Here is a 23,196-nt window from a genome sequence, read left to right as displayed (position 1 = left end):
AATTGAACACAAAGTGACGCTGCCTTTCTGTCTTTTTGGCCACATTTTTTGAGGACGTCGACTTAACACAACGTACGAGGTGAATAAACACACGCAGTGTCTGCTCGGCTTGAAGAGTAACATCATGTTTCATAAGTGTATCCGTTTCTTCTGAAGTTAGCAAAGGTGTGGTCATACCAAGTTAGCCTGGCTCAATGAACTTCACTACGGGCAGTTTTATACATAAATTGAGGAAAAAAAATGGCACGAGAGAAACAGTAAACTGCCCTAATACTTGTGATATACTTGCTTTTGAACAAAGTGTACACATACTCTGTGTACCTGGAGGATAAAAAAAAAACGTCTATGAGGCAGATCAGGGTGGGATCGTCACTGGCCGACAACTTCACACGAACGTAAGCTAACATGGCGACACAATTCCATCGCGTGGACGTGAAGCGTTACTTCCTGCACGCGACCACGCGCTCTGAAGTAATGCAGGATATATACGGGAGGTGGTTATGCCTGGTTAAAAGCAAGTACATCAGAGGGTTAAAAAGTAAGGATGCTGAACCAGCTAAAGGAGGTTTTCTACACACCAGTTAGGAGGGGCTGGGTGGAATTCCACACCAGCCACGCACAATGTCCTGGGTTTGGGTGTGTTTGGGGTTTCTGTCGGGTCCTTTCGGGTTAGAGTTTGTCATTTTTTCGGTCGGGTATCAACTCTCTAACGCGTAAAAACATCTGTTATATGCGTGGGCTTTGCATAAATACAGCAGCATCTCCGTCCGGTGTGAAGCCGAGAGGTGGAGCTGCCGGGAGAGCATGCTAGCAAGAGGATTTTCCCCCTAAATGAACTCCTTCCTGTTTCCATGTGTTGAACGCGGTCACGAGGACGTGTGAGTTGAGGTAAGTCCAGCACTGATTAGTTCTATAACAGTCCTGTCCAGAGGTTATAGCAGGCGGTGTTGATGACAGACTCCAGGTGATGGTACATGGACACCAGCTGAGGAGGAGGGCTGCCGCTCGCCTGCGGCTGCGACGGCAGCGGTTCCCGAAACACAACCTTTAGGCTCTGGGAGGAAGGAGATGGTAAAGAAACACTGCTGAGACGTTTGCGCAACTGTAGTATAATAATAATAATAATAATATAAATCACATCAGTGTTGAGAACTCACCGTCTTTCCAGCTTGGGTGTCCAGGAAGACCAAAACAAAGCAGTCGGTGAACTTCTGGTTCAGAACGGCCTGAAACAAGTTGGCAGACAAAGGCATATTCATCCTTTTTCTTCTTTATGATGTTATATGTTAAAATGCTGACAGTTAGTAGGTATGGACCTGAGCTGCTGGCTATATGAGGTCAGGTGTCTATACTGTGAGGTCACGTAATGACCGTTGGTTATACGGTGCATAGGGTGAGTCTGGTGATATCCTAGATTTTTCTCATTGTCAACAAATGTGCGGACCCAAACCAACAATGAATGTATCTACTAAGCATTGTGTGTGTGTGTGTGTGTCACAGCCTGACGTATCGTCTTCACACTGTAGTTTATTTTGACTCATACAGTCCCTCATACACCGTCCTGCTGCCCCAGATACTCACTAGAGCACCAAATGTGGATTCATCCGCCGCTGGAAATAGTCCCCAGCAAATGCACTACTTCCTCCTGTTCGTTTGATTAAAAACTACAGCGAGCAGCTTTTTTTAGGAATGACTGAACCTTTTATAAACATGAAACGATATATTTGTGAGGCGATTTTAAAAGATTTACGTCTTCAGCAGGAGCCACCGGGTTTGGGGCTCGAGATCCAGAGACAGAGTAGGGAAGTCAGAAAGTAATCTGAGGCGGACTCAATGGTTTTGGTCTATTCTAGGGATTTGGTGAGAATAAGCAAAAAATACATTACGCATTTATTCAGAGAAATCGTGTTCTAAAGGATGATACCGTTTGGTTTGCAAGTTTTACCTCCTTGACAATTATGCAGTAGTGTAACTGAAAAAAACTAGTGCAGTGTGCTAATAGATGTTCAGGTTGTATGAATACGAATGGAAACCAATGGCTGCCTGAAGGAGCGGGAAAAAAGTCCATTCAGATGTCTGAAGCACAACAGTGTAGTGATGCAAAGTCTAAGGGATTCGACTGGCGCAAAATACTACACCACCCATGAGTCTCATGTCTCATCTCGGTCTGTCGTTTACAAATTGAATGAGTAGTCTCATCAATTCTGAAGGATCCCATAATTACCCCCCCCCCCCCCCCAAGATAAAAAAATAATCCCTTGAGCTCTCACAGTTTTAAACTGACTCTGTTCTTTCATGTGCTGAGGCTGACTTGGGAAAACACCAGTTACACGTCACCTTTGGTTGGTCCATCAATGTCGGTGTTGTGTGATAAAGAGCATCGCCTCACCAGGTACTGGATGCCGCTGTCGTCGAAGTGTCTGCAGCTCTGAGGGAAGCGGTTCAGCAGGACTTTGATCAGACTCTGGTACCAGGCTGGACTCATGGTCAGGAAACAGTCCTGCAGCAACACATCACATGCTGCCATTACAACAACCTGCCGGGTCAGTCACCATAAATCATATCTGACGACTTTACTGCACGTTCAGTTCAAGTAAAACATTACGGCTGATGAAAGAGGTTTTTTTTTTTTTAAAAGGCTGAGCTCCTGTTTAATTAAGTCTGTATCTGCTGTTTTGGTTGCAACAGCCGACATTCTGATTAGGACACTGATCTCAGACTACACAATACAAAATCAATACAATATCGAAAGTGTTGACTCAACTCTTGTTATTTCGTCCACACCTTGTATGTACATGAGCTGGACAGGTAAACAATTTGGAAAGGGTTAGTTCACCCAAATAACATAACAATAACTTCCCTCTAATGGTATCTTGTCCATGCTGATTGGTTTTATTCGTCCAGGTTTTTCTGCTGCCATCACAATTCAATGAGGGACAATGGAATTTAGTTTGTGGGACTATTTCTTCAGTCGAAAGTAGTCCCTATGAAAACTGTTGACAGTGAGGTTAATGGATTATCCACAGCAGCAAGGGACCCTGTTTCTGGTAAGAGATGTTACTGTCACCATTAACCTCCATTGTGAGGCAGAAACCTCAGAGACAGTTCATGCGCCAATGCCAATGAACACCCGACATGGCCAACAGCACCAACTGGGCCACAACTACGGGAGCACTGGCCACGAAAATACAGAATCATTGAATAAATGAAGGAATCCATGAATCAGCATCACAGAGAACACGTCATGGTCATCACACATCTCCAGGCTGGTGGACAAAGCTCAGAAACGACTGTGTTTCTTGAGGAAACTTAAGAATATTCTACTATTCTAATTTAAACATTTGAATATCTGTTTTAACATTTTCTGAGTGTGTAGCCTGGAGGGGGGGGGGGGGCTACAACTGCATTTCACTGCGCAATTCTACTGTATAATGACAAATTAAAAAACCTTGAATCCTTGTACAGACCAGAAAGGGACTGTTAGGAACAGCAGCAGTGATTCAGTTGTTTTATGTTATTTTAGAACCGTTTATTCCCACTCTGCTGTGTCTGTTAACGAAGTGATGCAAAGTGATATAAAAAGAATGTGTAGGAAAATTACATTGAAACGCAGAGTCGTGTCAGAGTTTATTTACAAACAGCTTTAACGTCAGCGACTCCTGACTTCACTTGGACCAGAAAATCATCTCTTCTTCGGACTTCACTTGGGACTCAGGACTTGACTCAGGACTTGACTCAGGACTTCATAGCCAAGACATGAGACAAGTACAGCAGGTCAGTGGCTCTGGAAGCTGTGACAGAGATTTACAGTGGGCCGTTTTAGCTAATCCTTTTACCCTTCAGGTTAGCCGAATAAGTGTGGCTAACCTGAAGGTTTAGAGGACAAGAACCAAGGCTCAGATGTCACCATGTTCCCAGATTTTGGCAACAAACCTGATGAGTACACAATGTTTTGATGACCAAAACTATGTAAAAAAACAAAAACAAATCCAGGTTGTATTAAACCAAACATATTATTATTTGCCAGGTCTTGGTGTGTGCACTAACGTATGGATGCATGTGAAATGAATGGCTTAAGTGGGAATCTTACCAGTTGCGGGTCGATCTCCCCCACCGAGCGGCTCTGCACAGCCTCCAGCAGCTCCTCCAGCTCGCTGAACGACAGCTTGGTCAGCTTCAGCTTGTCCAGGGCCAGGTGCTCTCCGTGGAACAGCCTCCTCCACAGGTTGTCCCTGCGGCAGTGACCCATGGCCTGCTCCACGCTGGCCTGGATCTGCCTGCGGGCCGACGCCACCTCGTTGTTGAGCAGGGGGAACAGAGGGGAGGGGTAGAGCAGCCCCTGAGCCTCTGCTCCACCCCCCGCCAGTGGGTAAAACTCATTGCCATCGCTGGGGGCCGAGGAGGCAGCAGCTTCCGCTGACGTTTCATCCCAGAGGTCTTGCTCGGTGCCGCGTGACCCGCAGGCCTCGGCTCGATCCGGGGGGAGCCGGCCACCCAGCTCGCCGGCATCACGGTGGATTTGGGGAAGCTTCTTGAAGCGGCGCATGTCAGCGGTGAGGCGGGGGAAGAGCTCTCTCTGACTGGTCATGATCACATAGAACCGCAACCTACACATCACAGGAATCACAGCAATCAGGAATGTAAATATATGTCGGGCATAGTTGTGTTTTCCAGCAATAGTGAATTCAACTTGTGAAAGAAGCAGAATGTGCTATTTCTTGTCATTCAAAAGTGACACAGTCCCACTTTAAAGTTCACGATACATGCTTACACACACCAAAGTGCCTGATATTCCATATTTGAGGCCGATGCCTATGAAGGTATTTGAGAGTTTAAAAAAATCTGATAAGCTATATTGGTCGATATTACATTTTTTACACTCAATATTTTGATTACAATCCCCTACATCTGTTTTGGCAGACATTTGATGGCACTCTCCAGTGGTACATAATGGTTTCAAATCTACTGTTGTATTTGCTGTAAAGGTGTATTCACATTGTAAGTGAAAAACAAGAGTGCCAACAATCTCGGTGGCGGCGCTGCACTAAACGTTACCACCACTTTAACTACAATGCTAATGTTGGTGGTGGCAGATTGCCATGTTTCAGAGACTCAAACTGTGTCTTTGTAGCTGCGTCTGCATGCTGATATTTTTGCCCAGCAAATAGGTCTTTTTTTTTTTTTTATCTTCAGGTCGCAACACACCACATACACAGATTCAGTTCATTTTTCAACTGTAAAATGTCCCCGCTCAAAGCAACTCAATGTAGCCAAGCCTGAGGGATCTTTATCAAAAATAAAAATACTTTTTTTAAACTCTCAAATATCGGTAACTTCAGATTAGGCATCAACAAGGACAACTGATATCAACAGCAAACCTAGGTCTTGCTAAGAACAATTCTTTTCATTGTCAAGTCATTCATTGATTAATCAGTTGAATCAATAGAATTTCAGTGAAATCTCCAAAACCCAAAGATATTTCCAATGATACAAAACAGAGAGAAGCAGACACAGCGAGTGCTCACCAATGACTGTTATCATTAGTCATTATTTAAACGCTTTGCGTCTTCTTTAACCTGTTCTTTCAGGTCTCTTTACCTCAGCAAATGCCTCTCCCCGTCTGACTGCTCCTCAAACGGAGCGGCATTATGGCACACCACCAGGGACACGTCAAAGTCGTCATGGTGGTGCAGGCCCTCCAGGTCCTTGTAAGAGCCCGAACTGAGGCAAGAAAGAGAGGGTTGAAATGAAGCTGCGCGTGTGAGGAGAATATATTTATTCCGTTTTGTTTTTTTTTGTTTTTTTACCTGTTCCACAGAGCCACCAGTGCGTACTCGTGCAGGTCAGGCGACCCCTTCTTGTTGTCGGTGGTGGCTGCAGCCTTGGACATGCGGAGCGGCTTCATGCTGTAGGTGCTGGCGTGGTCAGTGATGTAGTTGTACAGCTGGTGAGCCGTTATCATCCCCGTGGAGATGGAGAAGCTCCCTGGTGATACGCAAGGATCAGAGACTGTCAAGAAGATAATCACGAGGTATCCTGCACACCCACAGAGCTTTTAAAAACCCTCCGTGTGAAAACATGATGCAAATATCTATTCTTTTATCTCATCAGGGGCCTCCTGGTGGGGCTGAAGCAGGAGCGATACACAAATACATAATGCAAAGGAAAATGAAAGCAGTTCAGATTGAAGAAGAGATTTCTGGAATGGATTCTCTTTGGGCCGGCGGTGAGCAGCAGAGTGAGCTGGAGGGAATGCCTGACACGCAGCACGGGTTAATAGCTAGACTCACACTCGCAACATATACAAGTGGAACTGGTCCTACAACAGAGTGTTGTCTGTGGTGTACCGTGTACGTTCTTAAAACAGCTAAAGAGAAACTTCGCACCACATCACGTCTGCAGGAAAAGCACTGCTGTGCTGACCTCTGCGGTTGAAAGGTCCGTTGAGCCACACCCACGATCACAGCTGGGTGTAGTCAGGTGTGGTCTGGTATACTTGTGACCACACCCATCCCCAGAGGGAGGGGACAGAGCATGTAACTGCTACGACTGTTACTACCATTACTCACCTCTAGAGCTGGGTATCCAACCTAAAGACTTTTTTTGGGGTTTTACCAACCGAAATGTGGCGGCACCAAGACCTGAAAAGTGTCAAGTATTTAAAGGCGACACTGAATGCTTGGTCGGACTCCCGTTTATGTATGACCTGATCAGATAGTTCTTGATATAAATTTGGAAACTTCCAAGTGTTGACGCATTGAGCAATTATTTCCTTTGATAAGCATAAGCGTTTTACTTTGATGACAGTTTGCTCTTTCCGGCGCCAACATTTAACTAGTGATTCTAGATGTCAAGAGCACCTGGAGTCTCAAGGGGACTTGAAATATTACTTTACACTGAAGTCACCTTGGAAGACGTGGTTGCGGCCAAACTTGGGAATGTCTGGGTGATGGGAGATGAAGTCGTCCAGGAAGTCGGTGAGCTGGTAGCCCTGGCGGAGCGTCATGTGGCAGCCGACCAAGTACTGGTGAACCACTCGCAGGTGGAAGTCGTAGCTGAAGGAGTGCACGTGCATCAGGTCCCGCACCTTATCGCACTCCTCAGTGAAGAGCATGGAGAGCTACAACAGAGGGGTGGACAAAGTCATTACCAGCACAGGGTGGCTAGCAAGACAGTCACAGGGCAAAAGAAGTCACGGCAAACAAGTGCTTTCTCAACTGCGGGAGATACTCGAACTCCAAACTCCAGTCTGGCCATTTTCATCACACAGATGGCTCTGGAAAAAGAATAGAACCTGGCAGACACCGCTCTCTCTGAATGGTTATCTGTGTAATCATCCACTAGTGAACCTGCTTTGCATTTGAAGGGGAACACCCCGCCATTCCAGCTGCTCCCAGGTCCCGACTGCTTTGTGCTGAGGCACCTTAAGGCCCTGCTGCTCTGCGACTTGCATTGCTCCTTGGCGAGGGCCTTTTGTAAGCAACTTTGATATCAATCAGATTCATAATAGCATCTTATTTAATTAAATCCGACATCAAAAGGGGACTGACAAAAGCATTAATTGCAAATGCAAATGGCTGCAGCGGGAGGGCTACGGAGTGCAGTTAATTACAGCACAATCAGAGTTTACGGGGAGAGCTAAATGCTACTGCCGCGTTCACTTTCATGTGGGCCGCTTGCCTGGAACATACACAAATAGGCTTCACCAAATCAAAGAGGCGAAAAAAAACAAAAAAAAAACCCCGCATAAGCTCTCTTTAGCTGGAGAAAACTTTCATCTTTGTGTTGGTGTCTGGAACCTTCCGACACACCACGGCGATAAAGAGGGGAGAATATTCTTTTGGCACAGAGGAATGAAAAGATTTAACATTAACTTTTCTCTCCCGGCGGCGTTCCCGCTGTCTGGCAGACAAATTAAGTCTGACCTCTTAGCCTGCTATCTACGGAGCCAGGAAGCCACTGGGACTACAGAGATCTCTTTAGCTCAGAGGCGCTACATCTCCTGTGTGTGTGTGTGTGTGTGTGTCTTCTTGACTATCAAGCTAACTTTTATTATTTCCTAACCTGTAATCCCAAACGCTTCATGTTGTAGCTAATTAAACACCCTGTGTAACTTTGACAGGAGCACATTGTTAGGTTGAGTGGCGGGGCTGAAGCTCGTCTCCGGTCAGCCTCGCTCAGCGGGCCTGAAGTTAAATGACGGCGGCTGCCGCTGACGGGACGAGCTGTGATCATTCGGGGTCAGACAAGAAGAAGGAAGCACACAAAGCAAGTTGACCGGAGAAAAAAGAAAAAACGTAATAATGACATTTCACCGTGAGGTAGTACAGTATACAGTAGTATTTCGCACACTGTACCCCTGCATTCCGTGTCCTGGAAAAACAGAAATAATTAAACATGTATTTTACACACATACATACACTCTGTCATTTTGGTGGAAAGTAATAGTTCTTTTTTAGTATTTTACACATAGAGTGATCGGAGACCTGGAGTAACGTGTTGCTCGCTGACTGGAGACACCACTATAGTAGTCTAGACTGCTGAAAGTAATGTGTGGGCAAACCTTTCTGGGCCTTTCTTAGATGTCAATTCTTTCAGTGTTACTGTATTTTATATAAGTGGCGGTGGGTTGATGTCTTCAGGCGGCGAGGACCATAGTCGGGGTTTTACAAATGCTGAGGTCGTAACTCCAAGTTGTGAAATATTGCAAAAATTACATTTCACTTGTGAAAACCACATATTTCTACATGGGATTTTCTTTGAGGGGGGGGGGGGGGGGGGGGGGTCTATGATACCTTTTACCTCGTCTGCTGTACGTGATTTCAAATATTAGGTCAGACATTAGATGCCTGTTTTCATCTTGATATGTGGATGGTGGACTGTTAAAAAGACCGGGGACGACAATAGTCCACGACTTTAGCTTTCTATGAACAAATATGGCAGATCATCAGATGTGAAACGCTGATTTACATGGGGGTGTATGTGCATTTATCAGATGTGAATCTGTGTTGCACATGTGCTTTTAAAGGTGAAATTGATGTTTTCATACGTTTTAAATAAGTTGTAAGTTGTGAGATGATACATTTTGAGTACAATATTAAGTCTAAACTTGGAATCAGCCTATAAACTACCCTCTATATTTACCTTTTTCATTAATGAATGTAGCCCCCCCCCCACATTGCTACAGTCCTCAAATTCCTTCTGACTTGCACTAAGTAGTTTTGCCTAATTTAAGCTAGTGGGAGCCTGAAGAAGAGACCCGCTCAGATATGTAGTGATTGACACAAAGTAATCTCTATCATTCGTCAAATAGGATTTGAACCAATTCAGTGGCAGGAAATCCAACCCGATTTTACAGTCTGTCTACATGATCATCTACAGCCAGCAGAGCAGCAGCAGTTTTCAGCCCCGTGTTATTCAATGATTGACCCTTTAAACCCAGAGAGATACTGGAACTGATAGTGGAAGTAGGCCTGGAAGAAAGCCCTGGCTCCTGTCACTCCCCCCCCCCCCCCCCCCCCGGCTACCAAAGATTCAAGAGGAAGTATAGTAAGATTATCAGAGAAAGGGCATAACAGTAGTTGCATGGACACTTAGAAAATCACAAGCTGAGACACCCACGACACCCAAACCAGCGAGCACGGAGACAAGACAGCCTGTTGAAAGTCAAGGAGGAAAAGGAAATCACAGGGGAGCCCGACTCAGGCCTGAACCTCAGAGAAAAGAAGATATTTGAATACCTGACCTTCGCCGAAGTAAAACCAACCTTTCGAGGCTCTACATCCAGCTAACCCTGGTGCTTGTGTTGCAGTAAATGCGGGCCCCCCACAGGTATGAAAGCACGCGTCATTAAACCACTGAAACCCATTCATTCCCAAAGGAGACAAAAACACAGACATGTAGATTTGGAAAGGAAGAGACCAGGGCTGATGGCAGCAAGCAGAGCGGCGGGGAGGGGTGAAGCCTGATTGGAGTGAGACACCCCTCCCTTTTGAGAATGGCTGGGACATACCGCACAGTCAGATACTGGGGTGGCATCTGGGAACGGCTTGCAACGAGGTTTGGTGAGGAGGCTGCCCTGATGGAGAGATGACATGAGGTGGGACTCAAGGCAGACACTCGGACAGACAGACAGACAGACAGACAGACAGGTGGATGGGAAGGAAGACTGAAGAGATACTCTAAAGAACAAATGAGAACATGGTTTCTCAACCCTTTTCCATACTACACAAATGCAATGAGACACACATTACATACACACATTAGAGCTGCGGACCTCCACTTGATACGACTGGTGCCCAGAGGTCAATATCATGTCTGTTGTAGGCCGGATCAACTATTAGACTAGTCGAGACCACTAGTCAGCGCTGTGGGCGCAGCATTTAAACACCAATGCCTGTATATATTTACCGCTACGTTCGTTAAGTCGTGGTGCCGTGTCAGTCCCTCTTATCTATCGTTAAGCACCAGTGCACTGTCGCAGCAGGAGCCCAACTGCAGCTACAGCTGATACTGACATTATTATATCATTATAAATGCATTTTAATGTGAAGGCAGTGGTGCGTGTTCTAATGTGAAACACCCACGGTATATTTTCAAAATGCTACCAAGGTTAGCTAGCGAATGCTCGGCTGGAAGTAAAATGATCGTAAAATAGGATTCTGACATGTGTCGACACTTCTCGCTGGGAATACCGTTCGAGACACCGCCCGCACGCATCCAAAAGGTGATGTTATTAGATCAAAAAAGAAGTAAACCTCGAATGTGCAGGAAACTTTTGAAAGAAAACTCAATATAATCTCCGTCTTACAAATTCAAACATATATTCATAAGCAGTAAAACAATCCTTACAGCCCTTCTTGGTCTGGCATGGCCAGTAGCTTATCGTGGTTAATATTAGCTAATGTTAGCAAAATACATATCGCTGCGTCAGTCCACAGACTTTATGACTCTTTGTGTTTCAGCATTTACCAGTGTCACATATTAGGCCTTATCCCAGCAGAGATTCTGACTTAGATCATAGTTGGAAGAGCACTGGTGTCACTCACGTTAACAATGGCTCCGTTCTATCCCAGTATCCCAGCGTCCCAGTAAGCCATGACAGTTGAGCCAGCGTAAACAATACCGAGACCCTGAAGCAGCTAAGTGGAATTCAGCCATCATTCATTTCATTACTCACACCTGTTTTTCCTACCTGTCGACATGTGCTTTGAAGGCCACTCCAATGTGTTTATAGCCCTAAAATAAACACTTTGACTCACGCTGTTTTTATTGATCTATGAATAAATCAGTTATTTAATTACTGAACTCGTCCATATTGTTTCACGGGGCACACGCATCATTGGGGGATTGAGGATTACTGGCACAACATCTAATTAGAACACCCACTTCAAAATGCGCTCTCACTTGGACATGTGGAACAACCGATAAACTAACTGTAATTATACATCCTTCTATACACACACATATACATACATATATATGCATATATACACACATATACATACACTATATTGCCAAAAGTATTGGCTCACCTGCCTTGACTCGCATATGAACTTAAGTGACATCCCATTCTTAATCCATAGGGTTTAATATGACGTCGGTCCACCCTTTGCAGCTATAACAGCTTCAACTCTTCTGGGAAGGCTTTCCACAAGGTTTAGGAGTGTGTTTATGGGAATTTTTGACCATTCTTCCAGAAGTGCATTTGTGAGGTCACACACTGATGTTGGACGAGAAGGCCTGGCTCTCAGTCTCCGCTCTAATTCATCCCAAAGGTGTTCAATCAGGTTGAGGTCAAGACTCTGTGCAGGCCAGTCAAGTTCATCCACACCAAACTCTCTCATCCATGTCTTTATGGACCTTGCTTTGTGCACTGGTGCACAGTCATGTTGGAACAGGAAGGGGCCATCCCCAAACTGTTCCCACAAAGTTGGGAGCATGGAATTGTCCAAAATCTCTTGGTATGCTGAAGCATTCAGAGTTCCTTTCACTGGAACTAAGGGGCCAAGCCCAGCTCCTGAAAAACAACCCCACACCATAATCCCCCCTCCACCAAACTTTACACTTGGCACAATGCAGTCAGACAAGTACCGTTCTCCTGGCAACCGCCAAACCCAGACTCCTCCATCAGATCTCCAGATGGTGAAGCGCGATTCGTCACTCCAGAGAGCGCGTCTCCACTGCTCTAGAGTCCAGTGGCGGCGTGCTTTACACCACTGCATCCGACACTTTGCATTGCACTTGGTGATGTATGGCTTGGATGCAGCTGCTCAGCCATGGAAACCCATTCCATGAAGCTCTCTACGCACTGTTCTTGAGCTAATCTGAAGGCAACATGAAGTTTGGAGGTCTGTAGCGATTGACTCTGCAGAAAGTTAGCACTGACAGTTGACTGTGGAATATTTAGGAGCGAGGAAATTTCACGACTGGACTTGCACAGGTGGCATCCTATCACAGTACCACGCTGGAATTCACTGAGCTCCTGAGAGCGACCCATTCTTTCACAAATGTTTGTAGAAACAGTCTGCATGCCTTGGTGCATGATTTTATACACCTGTGGCCATGGAAGTGATTGGAACACCTGATTTCAATTATTTGGATGGGTGAGTGAATACTTTTGGCAATATAGTGTATATGCATATATATATATATATATATATATATAATGTGTGTGTGATGTCCTCTAATAGATCTGATTGGGCCTCGTCTTATCTATGAATTGAATTGTCTTTCTGAAACACACACACACACACACACACACACACATAAATATATGGTCCCCGAATCTGAAAATTGATCAGTCCCAGGTGGGAGAGGATGGAAACAGTGATGTTCACCTAATAGAGAACCAGGGCTTCAAACAGGAAATTAACCTGTGGGGTGTTGGCAAGATGAGATTACTGTTACACTGAAAAATCCTTCAAAAAGGCATAATCACAGATGTGAGAAACTGCACCTCTGATTATATTTAGACCACACAAAACACACAGTAGAGTCGTACTTCCTGTAAGTCATCTTAATAAGTATATTATATATGTAAAAGGTATAGGAAACTTTAGATTTAGAATCACGTTTCTTCTTCTATATACAGCTATATAGAGTTTATTTGGACTTTTCTCATTGAAGATGCAAATCAAATTGGGAAGATGGTGGAAGTAACAAAGCCAACTTGTTTTGCATTGATTTCTGGCTCACAAAATTCCTCATTTGGAATGAGCTCCTTCGGTTTTCAGGCCCGGTCGCTACAGCAAAGTTATTCTGTGCAACTTCGGAAAATAGGTGGTTCTAGAAGCTTGATGATGTCGCACGGCTAAAAAAAAATGCACGACTACTGGGAACGTTTATATACTAGTAGGTTTTGTTTGTATATACTGTATGTTCTATGTACGTTCTGTAAAATAAAGTAAATTAAAGAACTACTGCAGCTGATGTGGGGAGCTAACTGCTAACACATTAGCCGGTCGGGAACCTTCTTACCACAAGTCAGTCACAATATCTCTCCAAGCTAGCTAGTTACTTCTGTCCCATAAGTAAAAACCACGTCTCTCTCTCTCTGTGGCAGTTTATACTCCAGCAGAGGAGGGTTAAATACAAGCGGAATGTCAGCAACTCAGCTAAGCTTCAATCATTTATTCTATTCACCAACGTTGAACTCAGATTTCACTGATCGCAGCGATTCCATTGAATTGAATTTATTTTGTAATCAGATTTTCGTTGTTGGGCCTTTATGGTGAAAAAAAGCCAAATATACACATTTCTCCTGTAAAAAGTCAACACTAATGAGCCTAATGATTGTCCCTCATGCATCAGAGGAGACACCTAGGTGACAGCACTGTTCCATGTTTGGACCTTTTCCTCCCCTGTGACGAAACACTGGCCAACTGTTTCAAAACCCAGCCTCCGAAACAGGAAGTAACGGAAGTAAAGATAATATCACAGACAATTAATAGCAATTGATGATTTCTAAGAGCTGTTGGCAAGACCACAAATATAATGAACGCCTATTCAAAACCGATTTTGTTACAAATGCACAATTACGCTTCCAATTAGCTTTAATATCCTTACACTTCACCTTCTCACGAGAGCAGGCAGCTTTGCATGCTGTACAATACTTCCTTTCTTTCTTGCAGAAATTCATCTCTAGGAGTGCATGAAACTGCGCGGATCGGAGAACCCAATGAAGTCTGAAAGTGACATTGAGTGAATAACACCCTGAAGAGTGACAGTACTGAAGCTGAAGTTATTTTCTTTCCAGATGAAGAATCACTCTCGGAGAGCATCAGGATTTTCATCTTCACAGGCGGTTACATTTTGAAAGGATCTGAACCGAAAACAAACAAAAAAATAATACCTCCAGTGCCAAGAATGGATAGTCACAGAGGTCCAAAAAAACCAAAAATTCTTAAATATATTATTCAACTCATAATTACTGAACCTGTATTTATCGTCATGCACTTGCACCATTTTAAAAGTACACTGACGTGAAACCAAAGAAGTACCAAGCCGACAAATCAGTCCAACAAAATAATTAATAAAACCATATAATCATTGCCACTTGGCAGTGATTCAGTTGTGGATGGTGGAAACGCATGGAGTGGACACCGTGGCACTATGACTGAGCCAGAATGCTCTTTCAATGCTTCCAGTGGGAATTATCCTTAATTATACCACACAGTCTCACACAGAGTTCCGTCAAGTAGGGGGGCGTACTGGTATGTGCGCAGGTAGGAGCAGCGAAACTAAAAGCAGTCTTTCAAAAGTTCAGAGCTGAGCTGGGGAACATGCAGTATGAGCAAGTCTTGGGAGAGGGAAATGAAATGTATACCAGCGGTTTATTAAGTGCTTTGTAGGTGAATGTGAGCCAATGTTGCTCCCAACTCACAGGGAGAGAGAGAGAGGGCCAACCAACTACAGTGATGAATACCAGACCTATCACCAGTAATAAATGCTGAATGGTGAACTGCCTCTAATGGCTTTAGAGTGATGTCAGCTACACTTCCATAGGTTATGTCCCTATAGTCCAGTACAAAAAGAAAGAAAGGATCCTAGCCCTGCTGATGATGGAAAGTAGGGGTCTAATGGTACACAAACTTCACGGTATGCACCTCGGTTTTTGGGGTCACGGTTCAGCACATTTTCAGTACAGCAGGGAAAACAACAAAATACGAAAATCGGCTCAGGCACTTTGACCAAATTCTGTATTCTCCCCACGGCCGAGTGTGGTCTCATATCTGCAGCGATAAAGACTCCTGTAGCATTAGTTATTACTTTGACACGGTCCGAACCTGCAGCGAGAGGCTGCCTGAACGCTGTGGGGAGAAGGACTCGCCCTCCAGTCTGGTTTGATCTGTAATCGACACGTTCAGGTGATTCCGTCGTAAATGTCATGTTTGAAGTGTTTCCACAGACAGACAAAACTTCCACTACAGTTACAATGTTATTTCACATGAATGATGTTGCAGAAACTGTGCTATGTTCTTCCCTGAAGCCAGGCTGGTGTGGAAAAAAAGTTAAAATGCCTTCAACTTTACCGAGTTTTGTCCACCTCAGCCAGCGTGGCAGGTGGCAGCTTCTTATTTCGCTTTCACCGGTTAAAATGATGGCAGGCCACAAAGAAACTTGGCTGCTGCCGGTGTTCTAAAAGTTTACGCTACCCAGGACGAACTACCGGCAGCTCATCCTGTCCTGACTAGTCTGATGAACTAAGCCTCTCACTCGTAATAACCGACCCTGTTTAGTAGCTACTCAGGTCAGATATGTGTAAGAGGCAGACATACAACACCTATAAATAGGATTTTGAAAAAATAGGGTAGCACATCTGATTTTCTTCTGCTGCACCAAGAACGTACGGAAAAGTAACCCCCAAACTGAACTACATACTGAACCATGGCTTCTGCGTTCCTACCTTTAAGTGATTTGGTAGGATGGTACCTGGAGATGTTGGTAAGAAAAAAAAAAACTACACAAAATGGTCCCAGTGAGAAACAAGAAAAACAGTCACTTCAGACATTTATGCTTCATATTCCCGGCCGACCTGGCCTCGGTTCAGCTTTCATATACAGAGAAGAGGAGTGAAAGACTGAGGGGGAGGGACAGAGGAAGACAAGCCAATCAGCTGAACCCTGGTGACCTGAGAAACAAGCTCTGGGAAATATGTGTGGAACGGCTGCCGTCACAAGAACTGTTCACTGAACAGAGTTATCAAAATGAACTGCAAGGAAATGCTACTTCACTGTTCACTTTACGGCAGTAAATACATCTAGGGGTCTCATGTAACAAAATACGCAGTTTGTTGACATCTTATCTTCAAGTAGCATGGAATCATGGGAGTTGTTGTCTTTAACTACCATTGCCGATTGCCGCTCAACAGAAAACGAGGAAACTTTTATTTTCACGTTTGTTCACCGTCATTCATTTCACAAGTAATGTTAACTTGCTAACTTACCATTAGACGAGTGGACTACCCATGCAGCTACTGTAGTCACGTTATGTGGCTCGCTCTTATCCTCTTATCAAAACAAAATAACTTTGCGAGCGTGTTGAAGAGCAGAAAAGGCACTTGGTGTTGTGGATCCACACAGCAGTGCGGATTTCTGTCAAGCATTTACCTGGGAGTTGACTGTCTGGCCCATGGGAATGCGGGAACACTCCAGAGCATACTGCTTCACACAGAAGTAACACCCCTGGCAAAAGGAGAAGGCACATGGAGAACACAGTTATTAAAAAAAAAAAAAAAAAAATTGTGGTTGACCAGTTCAGAGACTGGTACATTGAATACTGGAAAGTTTACTTTACTGTTCATCAGGGTATCTGCAGGTTTCACAGAAACAGGATGACACCCAAGTCCTTCCACACGAGCACAACAAAACATTATGTCAAATGGGTTTATTTCCCACTCACATACAGCCCTACTATAAAAAACTAAACAAAAAAAAAAAACACAGACACCAGGAAACTAATGATGTAAGCTGGGGGGGAAAAAAAGGCCTCAATAGCAGACAACGCACATGGGGTCAAACTCACGGTACTTACTGTACTGTGACAACATGGAAATGTACTCGCACATTACTCCCGCTCCAATTAATATCTTCTGGCGAAAGTAAACATTTTGCAAACTTGCCCGAGGATTGTAATCCATCACAGTGACAACGTTTCATTTCTTTTAATATTTTGTCAGTTACAGTCACATGGTGCGATTTAAAAAAAAAAAAAAAAAACTGACACCAATGGCGGTCTGGAGGAAGTCATTGTAAAAAAAATATCTATGATATGCTCCAGAAAACTGTTGGCATCAAAATGCACACATACGCGAATTGTACCAAATGCGCTAAAATATTAAAAGACACACAAGCATTGTGATGTTAACAAATTATCTGAGGGCCCCTCACGATCCTCATCTCACCTGAAAAGCCAGTTCCATCAACACGATCCCCCCTGGCAGCGCCCTCTGGAGGTGATATGCGGTAGTACCAGATGCTGTAGTCTGCAAAGGTCATTTACAAAACAATCTTGGAATCACAGTTTGTCTAACACAGGCGTTAGAGGGCAGATACAGCTGGTTTTTAAGTCATGCTGCTGTTTCTTTAAAGAGTAATTAAACCCTCGACCACTTTCGTGAGTAGGGATGGGTTCTGTTGAGATCTTACTATTTTACTCTTATCCACGCTCCTTATCTAATCCTTATTAGAATTGCATTAGAATTCATTTGTATTTTGTCATAAAATATTGCTTCTATGTCCGCAAAGTGAAGTTATAAACTCAATACTATCTAATATCGAAATAAAACACTGAGTGAAATTTAAAAAGAATGAAGAACGCCTAAAATCAGTCACGAGCACTCATTCATCTTGTCCTCTGTCATCTGGTAGAGGGAGGAGGGGCGGCCATCTCAGCCAGTAGATTTGTGAGGTTTTATGATACGTGGCTAATTAGGCTAAACAGCTTTCGGTTTGGCTTGTTCATATCAACACATTATCTTTCACGTCACCGTGGACTCGCTACTCTGCTGTCGGCCCTGTGTGTGTGTGTGTCTGTGGGGTGGCCCTCGTGCAAACACAGATACAGAGAGCAGAAAATAAAAACACAGAGAGGAGAACAGGCATGCGTTACCATAAATTACATCAAAAACCACATTTTCTACTCTGCTAATCTCACTCCCTGGCTTTGTCAAGTACCAACAGGTTCTTACAAATTTGAAACCAGTTCCAATTCAGTAGGCATCCCTATTTGTGAGTTGTTAAAGTTGTTATCTGTGTGCCACAAAGGAAAATAACTTCTAATCCGAGCCACCTCTCACTGATGTTAGCAGCGATGAAAAGGTTACCATACCTGACAAAAAAATACACCGTTGTTTCCTAAACGCCCCGCAGGGACTTGAGCACCGTGGTCTTTTTTCATTATTACATAACATAATACACACATATATGTATATCTAACACGCACTTTCTATCAGCAATATTGTCTTCAGCATACATCTGGTTTACTGGAAACAATACAGAAAATGATCAAATTATATATAAAAAATATATGTACAGAGAAAAGCAGCGTACCAGTTTCCAAAGCATGAGGTCAAAGCTCGGAGAAGTGTCTTCTCTGGATGTCTGCTGCCCAGCTTTTTGGCTGTGACTCACAGCCTGTGGCTGTATGGCCTGTCTCACCACTACTCAAACCATATCCTCCTGGCAGCACTTCAGTCAGAGCATGTGTCTGACTGCCTGCTATGCTTTACAATTGTCATATGTGGTATTTGGTGTTCCCCGCTGCAGACTGGGTACTGTGCATTTTTTTAGATTGTGCAAACAGTGTTTAGCTTAAGTGTTATTACTGTTACTAATAATTCTTGCTTCTAAAAATGGAAATTAGAAATAAAACACTCCCAAGGAATGAAGGGAAGAATGTTGCACAATGGGAACAGCTGGATGCACGGACTTAGTGGACTTCATGGACTTCAGCCTGGCTCAAGTGTGTTTGGAGATTTCTGCATCTCTGAGGTGAACACTAACCTTAGGGCTGTCCTCGCTCTTCTGCTTCACATAAGAAAAAGACATCCTCCCTTCTGATGACATAGAGCTCAGCATGGCAGCACGAGCCCGGGCAATGCTGTAAGAGGGTGGTGGGGGTGGGGGTGGGGGTGGAGGACAGGGGTCGGTTAGGGTCTGCTTAAAGCAGAGAGGTTTGAGCCCAAGGACTGATGGACCACCATGAGCGCGTAGCCAACCCGTAAGATATAATTCAGAGAGAGAGTCACACGGTCTCAGCCTAGAAAGTGACAGGCATCTGCGCTGCATCTGCTCTGGTTATGTCAGCCACGGGGCAGCAGCGCTGGGAGGTCAGAGGTCAGACGATGATCAAAACACATATGATAACTAATGAATGAATGCTGCTCACAATGGAGCAAGAGAGGAGACTAAGGGACTGGTAGAGAGGCAGAAATGGAGTGATGCATTTTTAAGTTTCACACAAAAAATGAGCAGTTTGTGTACTTTATTTACTGCCGTTGGGATTTGACGTGCAGGCCGCGTGCTGCTTTACAGTGTCGTTCTGGTTGGCTTCACACGCATTCGAGCCTACTTTGATCAAGGGGAAAGCCTACTTTTCAATCAACAACAACAGGAGGCCAAACCATTCATGCAGATACAGACCTGCGAGCTGGAGACTGAGGCCGGACCTGGACCAGAATGAAACCCATGCTCTGCAGGTACTGGACGTACTGCTGGAGGAAGGTGCTAGAAATCTCAAGCAGCCAGGGTTCTTCCTTCAGTCGGCTGGGCAGCATGTCTGCTGAGTCAGTGCTGTAGCTTCGGTCCCGACCGGACGCCGTGGAGTCGCTGGAGCGATGCCGTTTCTGGCACACATTTACAGAACAGTGCACATCACTTAAAGACACAAATATGACTCAAGTATGCAGACCTGATTTTGTGTACCATTGTGTAGATTAAGCAAACAAAATGGCTAATAGCCACTAGGGTACAATAGTTTGTTTGAATGAAAATACATAAGTGTCCCCTCTGTGATTCCTGAATCAATAGCATGTCCCCGTCACCCTGGGAGCTCTGATCTTGGGGTAACATCCCACGGAAATGTCTTTCAAAGTAAACTAGCCAAAGGTGAGTCCGGACTAAGAACGATACCCCTTGACTCCAGAAATGTTGTCCCTTGGCCAGATGTTATTTTAGCAATCAAGACAACAATAAATAATATGCTCAAATACCACCATGGGTGCTATATTGTTTGTGTTGCTAGCGAATAGTGGCATGTAAGGAGTATGTTAATATTTGCTCTTGAACGAGTCCTGAATCATCTACAGACACCAATTAAGACCTCCTCTTCCTGTGACCTTCCTTTGAGTCAGACGGCAAACATACCTTCACTGGAGGCTGAACGATCTGTTCCTCTTGGATCTGCTTGCGGAATATGGGGTCAAAGAGGAGAGGGGTGGCACAGTAGTGGACCAGCCTGGACGACTGCTTCAGAGTGTCCAAATCTGTCCCCTATTGAGACAGCCATAGTTATTATCACTTAAGGATAAGATAGTGACATTAATTAATCATTTGGTCTGCTCCCCTCCCCATGTGCTACCGCAGCTCATCTTATTTTCTTGCATTGTTTTTCCTTTCTTCGGTTCTGCCAGAAACTGGTCCAAATGTTCGAACCATCCCAAAAATGAAAGGAACCAAACCATGGTTCAGTGTGATCCGGACCGAGACCACCTCTTTTGGTCTGACCAAGGTTCGGTAGGTTTGGTGCGGACCACGGTTTCACATCTGTGATTTTGGTTCGGATCGAACTGAAAAGTCAGAAAGTCCGGACCAAACGAGGCAGGTGTGAAAGGGCCATATGTGTGGTAAATGCAAGTGCTTTACATTCAGATCCAAACCTGACTATGATGCAGTCAGATCACATCTAATAGTTAATTTAGTACATCTAGTGGCATGAAAATCCGCCTATAACCAAATGGCAGTGGAAATGGCTCTGGGCCCCTCTTGGACCCGGTCAGGCTGCAGACCTCCTCTTGGATGTGCTTGAGTTGAGAGTGCTGTGCCGGTGTCTGTTGAAATATCAAATTCGTAAATTGAATGCCACCATGTAAGCTCTCTTGAGATGTCACTGTGGCAGACGGAAACCTTTTTAATTAGCCCGGATATTCCCCCCACTTTGAAACAAGGCAATACTAAGTGATTTCCCCGAGGAATGAACTGTAATTGTAGCTCCTCAAAGCCATAAAGTAGTGAGAGGCACGATTCCCCCAGGTTGTGTCAAGTCCAATTAGCTATATTTGATATTAGGCTACTTATACAGCACTGGAATTTAATACTCAATTCTGACTTACTGGTCAGATCCAATTTGTTGTTAGACTGTTCACGTTATGTGTATCCATTCTCTGATACCATTTTGAACTTGTCACCTTTCTGAACTAACCCCACACCCCCAACCAGATTTCAATACCTTTGATAGTCATGCATGAGCACATAATTGTAATTGAGCCTGTACTTCATAATCACATATGGTGCTTTACAATGAGTACAATACCAACACCTGCCCGACTCACAAGCAATCACAGCTGTCAATCATGACGTTTCACCCCCTTTTTATAGCATCAAATAACTCATTAAAACCAAACATATCAGAAAAATGAACACTTGAACAAGCATCAGCGTGATAAGAACTACCTGAAATGACAGAAACCACCTTTGGGGAAAATGTATTTGACGTGTACTTTGACTTTTTAGTTTGGCCCATATCCCATCTGCAAACATGGAGGGGACAGGGTTTATGACCTAAACTGCAGCCAGCCACCGGGGGTGGATCGAGACGTTTTGGCTTCACATTGGGGGAGCTGGCGTGTCGTCCATCTTTATATACAGTCTATGGTATTGAAGCCACGCTCTTCTCTGTCTTTTTTTTTTTTTTCAGCCATTTCTTTTTATGCTCTCAAAAATGCAAACAGTTAAGTGCGTTTTTCTCGCAATGAAGAACTGTCCCCCCTGCTGAACACCTCCAGAGCAGCCGTCTCCATCTTTCTTCGTGAACCGTGTTCCATTGAAGTGAAACGACTGTTCAGACTGATGTTGCTTGCCTCAGCCTTTGACTCTTGTGTCAGGGTTAGAACCAAAAATCAGAAAACATAACGTTGGATATTAATGTGATTTGATCTGTTCATGCTGCTATTGGGGAAAAAAAACATTTGCTCTGTATATGAGGGGAATAAACAACAGATTTTGTCCGCCTTCCCCTGCAGTCTGAACATATCCTTCAACTGTTACAATACTCTCCGAACTATGACTTGGGGTACTTACTGAAATGGGCATGTTGGACTGTGCTGACCTCTGCTGCCAAGTCACGAACAGGTTCTCTATCTTCATCTGTTTCTCCAGTTCTGTCAGCACAAAGACAAAGCCAGTAGTTTGACGGGATCATTTATCAATTTATCATTATTATTATTATTATTATTAGTAGTAGTAGTAGTAGTAGTATTAACCTCTTCGCTCAGCAGCTTTGATCTCCAAGAGCTGGCTGCCATGTCGGGCCACCACATCCCCCTCCATCAAGGGTCGGATGGTGCAGACGTCCCTCAAGGCCTCGTCGAAGGGAAGCAGCTCAGAGGGGAAGTGGAGCGGAGCGAGACTTCGACCAGAGCTACCCAGCCTGCCCTGCTCTTTACTGGGCAAAGGAGGAACCGCGCTACGCAGCAACGCATCGGGCTCCATGGAAGGGCTTAGGAATGGGTTGGGATCCTGGAAAAGACAGAGGCATCCACTGAATGGTTTGACAATAAACGCCAAACAGAAAGACAGCAAAGAAGGACAAAGGAGTGGCCGTATCTAGAAGCAGAGAGTGCCTCAAATGCCGTATGCATTAAAGCATTAACGCGGATGCTACATATCACACGTTGAGTCACTGTATAGACCTCGGGCAATGAGGTCAAGTACGGTAGTGAGGAGAGGTTGACATTTTTCTGTACTACATTGCTGTAGTGGACTGTATATAACTGTTGATGTTTATTATTATTTTCAGTATCGGATACTTTCATTTCCAGTGCATTGTTGGTGTGCCCTGGTCGCTGTTGAGAGGAACTTTCGGGCGAGTTTGTTCAGCGGAGCAGCTCAGGGCCCAGATGCCCCAGCGTGGCAGAGCTGGCTGCACCATGCCCACAGGCTGGAGGGTCAAACTGTGCACTGGTGCTCCACTCTGCTT

The 23,196-nt window shown here is 44.5% G+C and overlaps 1 protein-coding gene across 1 annotated transcript in view; it reads right to left on the bottom strand.

The window, feature by feature from the left end:
* Nucleotides 1-806: 806 nt before the first annotated feature.
* Nucleotides 807-23,196, bottom strand: part of szt2 (SZT2 subunit of KICSTOR complex) — a 93,866-nt gene continuing 71,476 nt past the window's right edge. Inside the window, exons 62-76 of the mRNA XM_070908515.1 lie at nucleotides 22,481-22,736; nucleotides 22,299-22,378; nucleotides 20,367-20,492; nucleotides 19,644-19,846; nucleotides 19,005-19,101; nucleotides 17,405-17,485; nucleotides 16,611-16,685; nucleotides 10,013-10,078; nucleotides 6,907-7,120; nucleotides 5,808-5,985; nucleotides 5,599-5,721; nucleotides 4,091-4,607; nucleotides 2,390-2,500; nucleotides 1,158-1,226; nucleotides 807-1,054 (exon numbers count right to left, since the gene is read on the bottom strand). Coding sequence (XP_070764616.1) covers nucleotides 911-1,054; nucleotides 1,158-1,226; nucleotides 2,390-2,500; nucleotides 4,091-4,607; nucleotides 5,599-5,721; nucleotides 5,808-5,985; nucleotides 6,907-7,120; nucleotides 10,013-10,078; nucleotides 16,611-16,685; nucleotides 17,405-17,485; nucleotides 19,005-19,101; nucleotides 19,644-19,846; nucleotides 20,367-20,492; nucleotides 22,299-22,378; nucleotides 22,481-22,736 — 2,340 coding nt within the window. The 3' untranslated portion in view covers nucleotides 807-910. The remainder of the gene's footprint in view (nucleotides 1,055-1,157; nucleotides 1,227-2,389; nucleotides 2,501-4,090; nucleotides 4,608-5,598; nucleotides 5,722-5,807; nucleotides 5,986-6,906; nucleotides 7,121-10,012; nucleotides 10,079-16,610; nucleotides 16,686-17,404; nucleotides 17,486-19,004; nucleotides 19,102-19,643; nucleotides 19,847-20,366; nucleotides 20,493-22,298; nucleotides 22,379-22,480; nucleotides 22,737-23,196) is intronic.

Source organism: Enoplosus armatus, chromosome 7 (genome assembly GCF_043641665.1).
Source record: "Enoplosus armatus isolate fEnoArm2 chromosome 7, fEnoArm2.hap1, whole genome shotgun sequence".
Classification (NCBI taxonomy): domain Eukaryota; kingdom Metazoa; phylum Chordata; class Actinopteri; order Centrarchiformes; family Enoplosidae; genus Enoplosus; species Enoplosus armatus.
The sequence above is the reverse complement of the archived record's forward strand: the minus strand, read 5'-3'. Positions and strand labels throughout refer to the sequence as shown.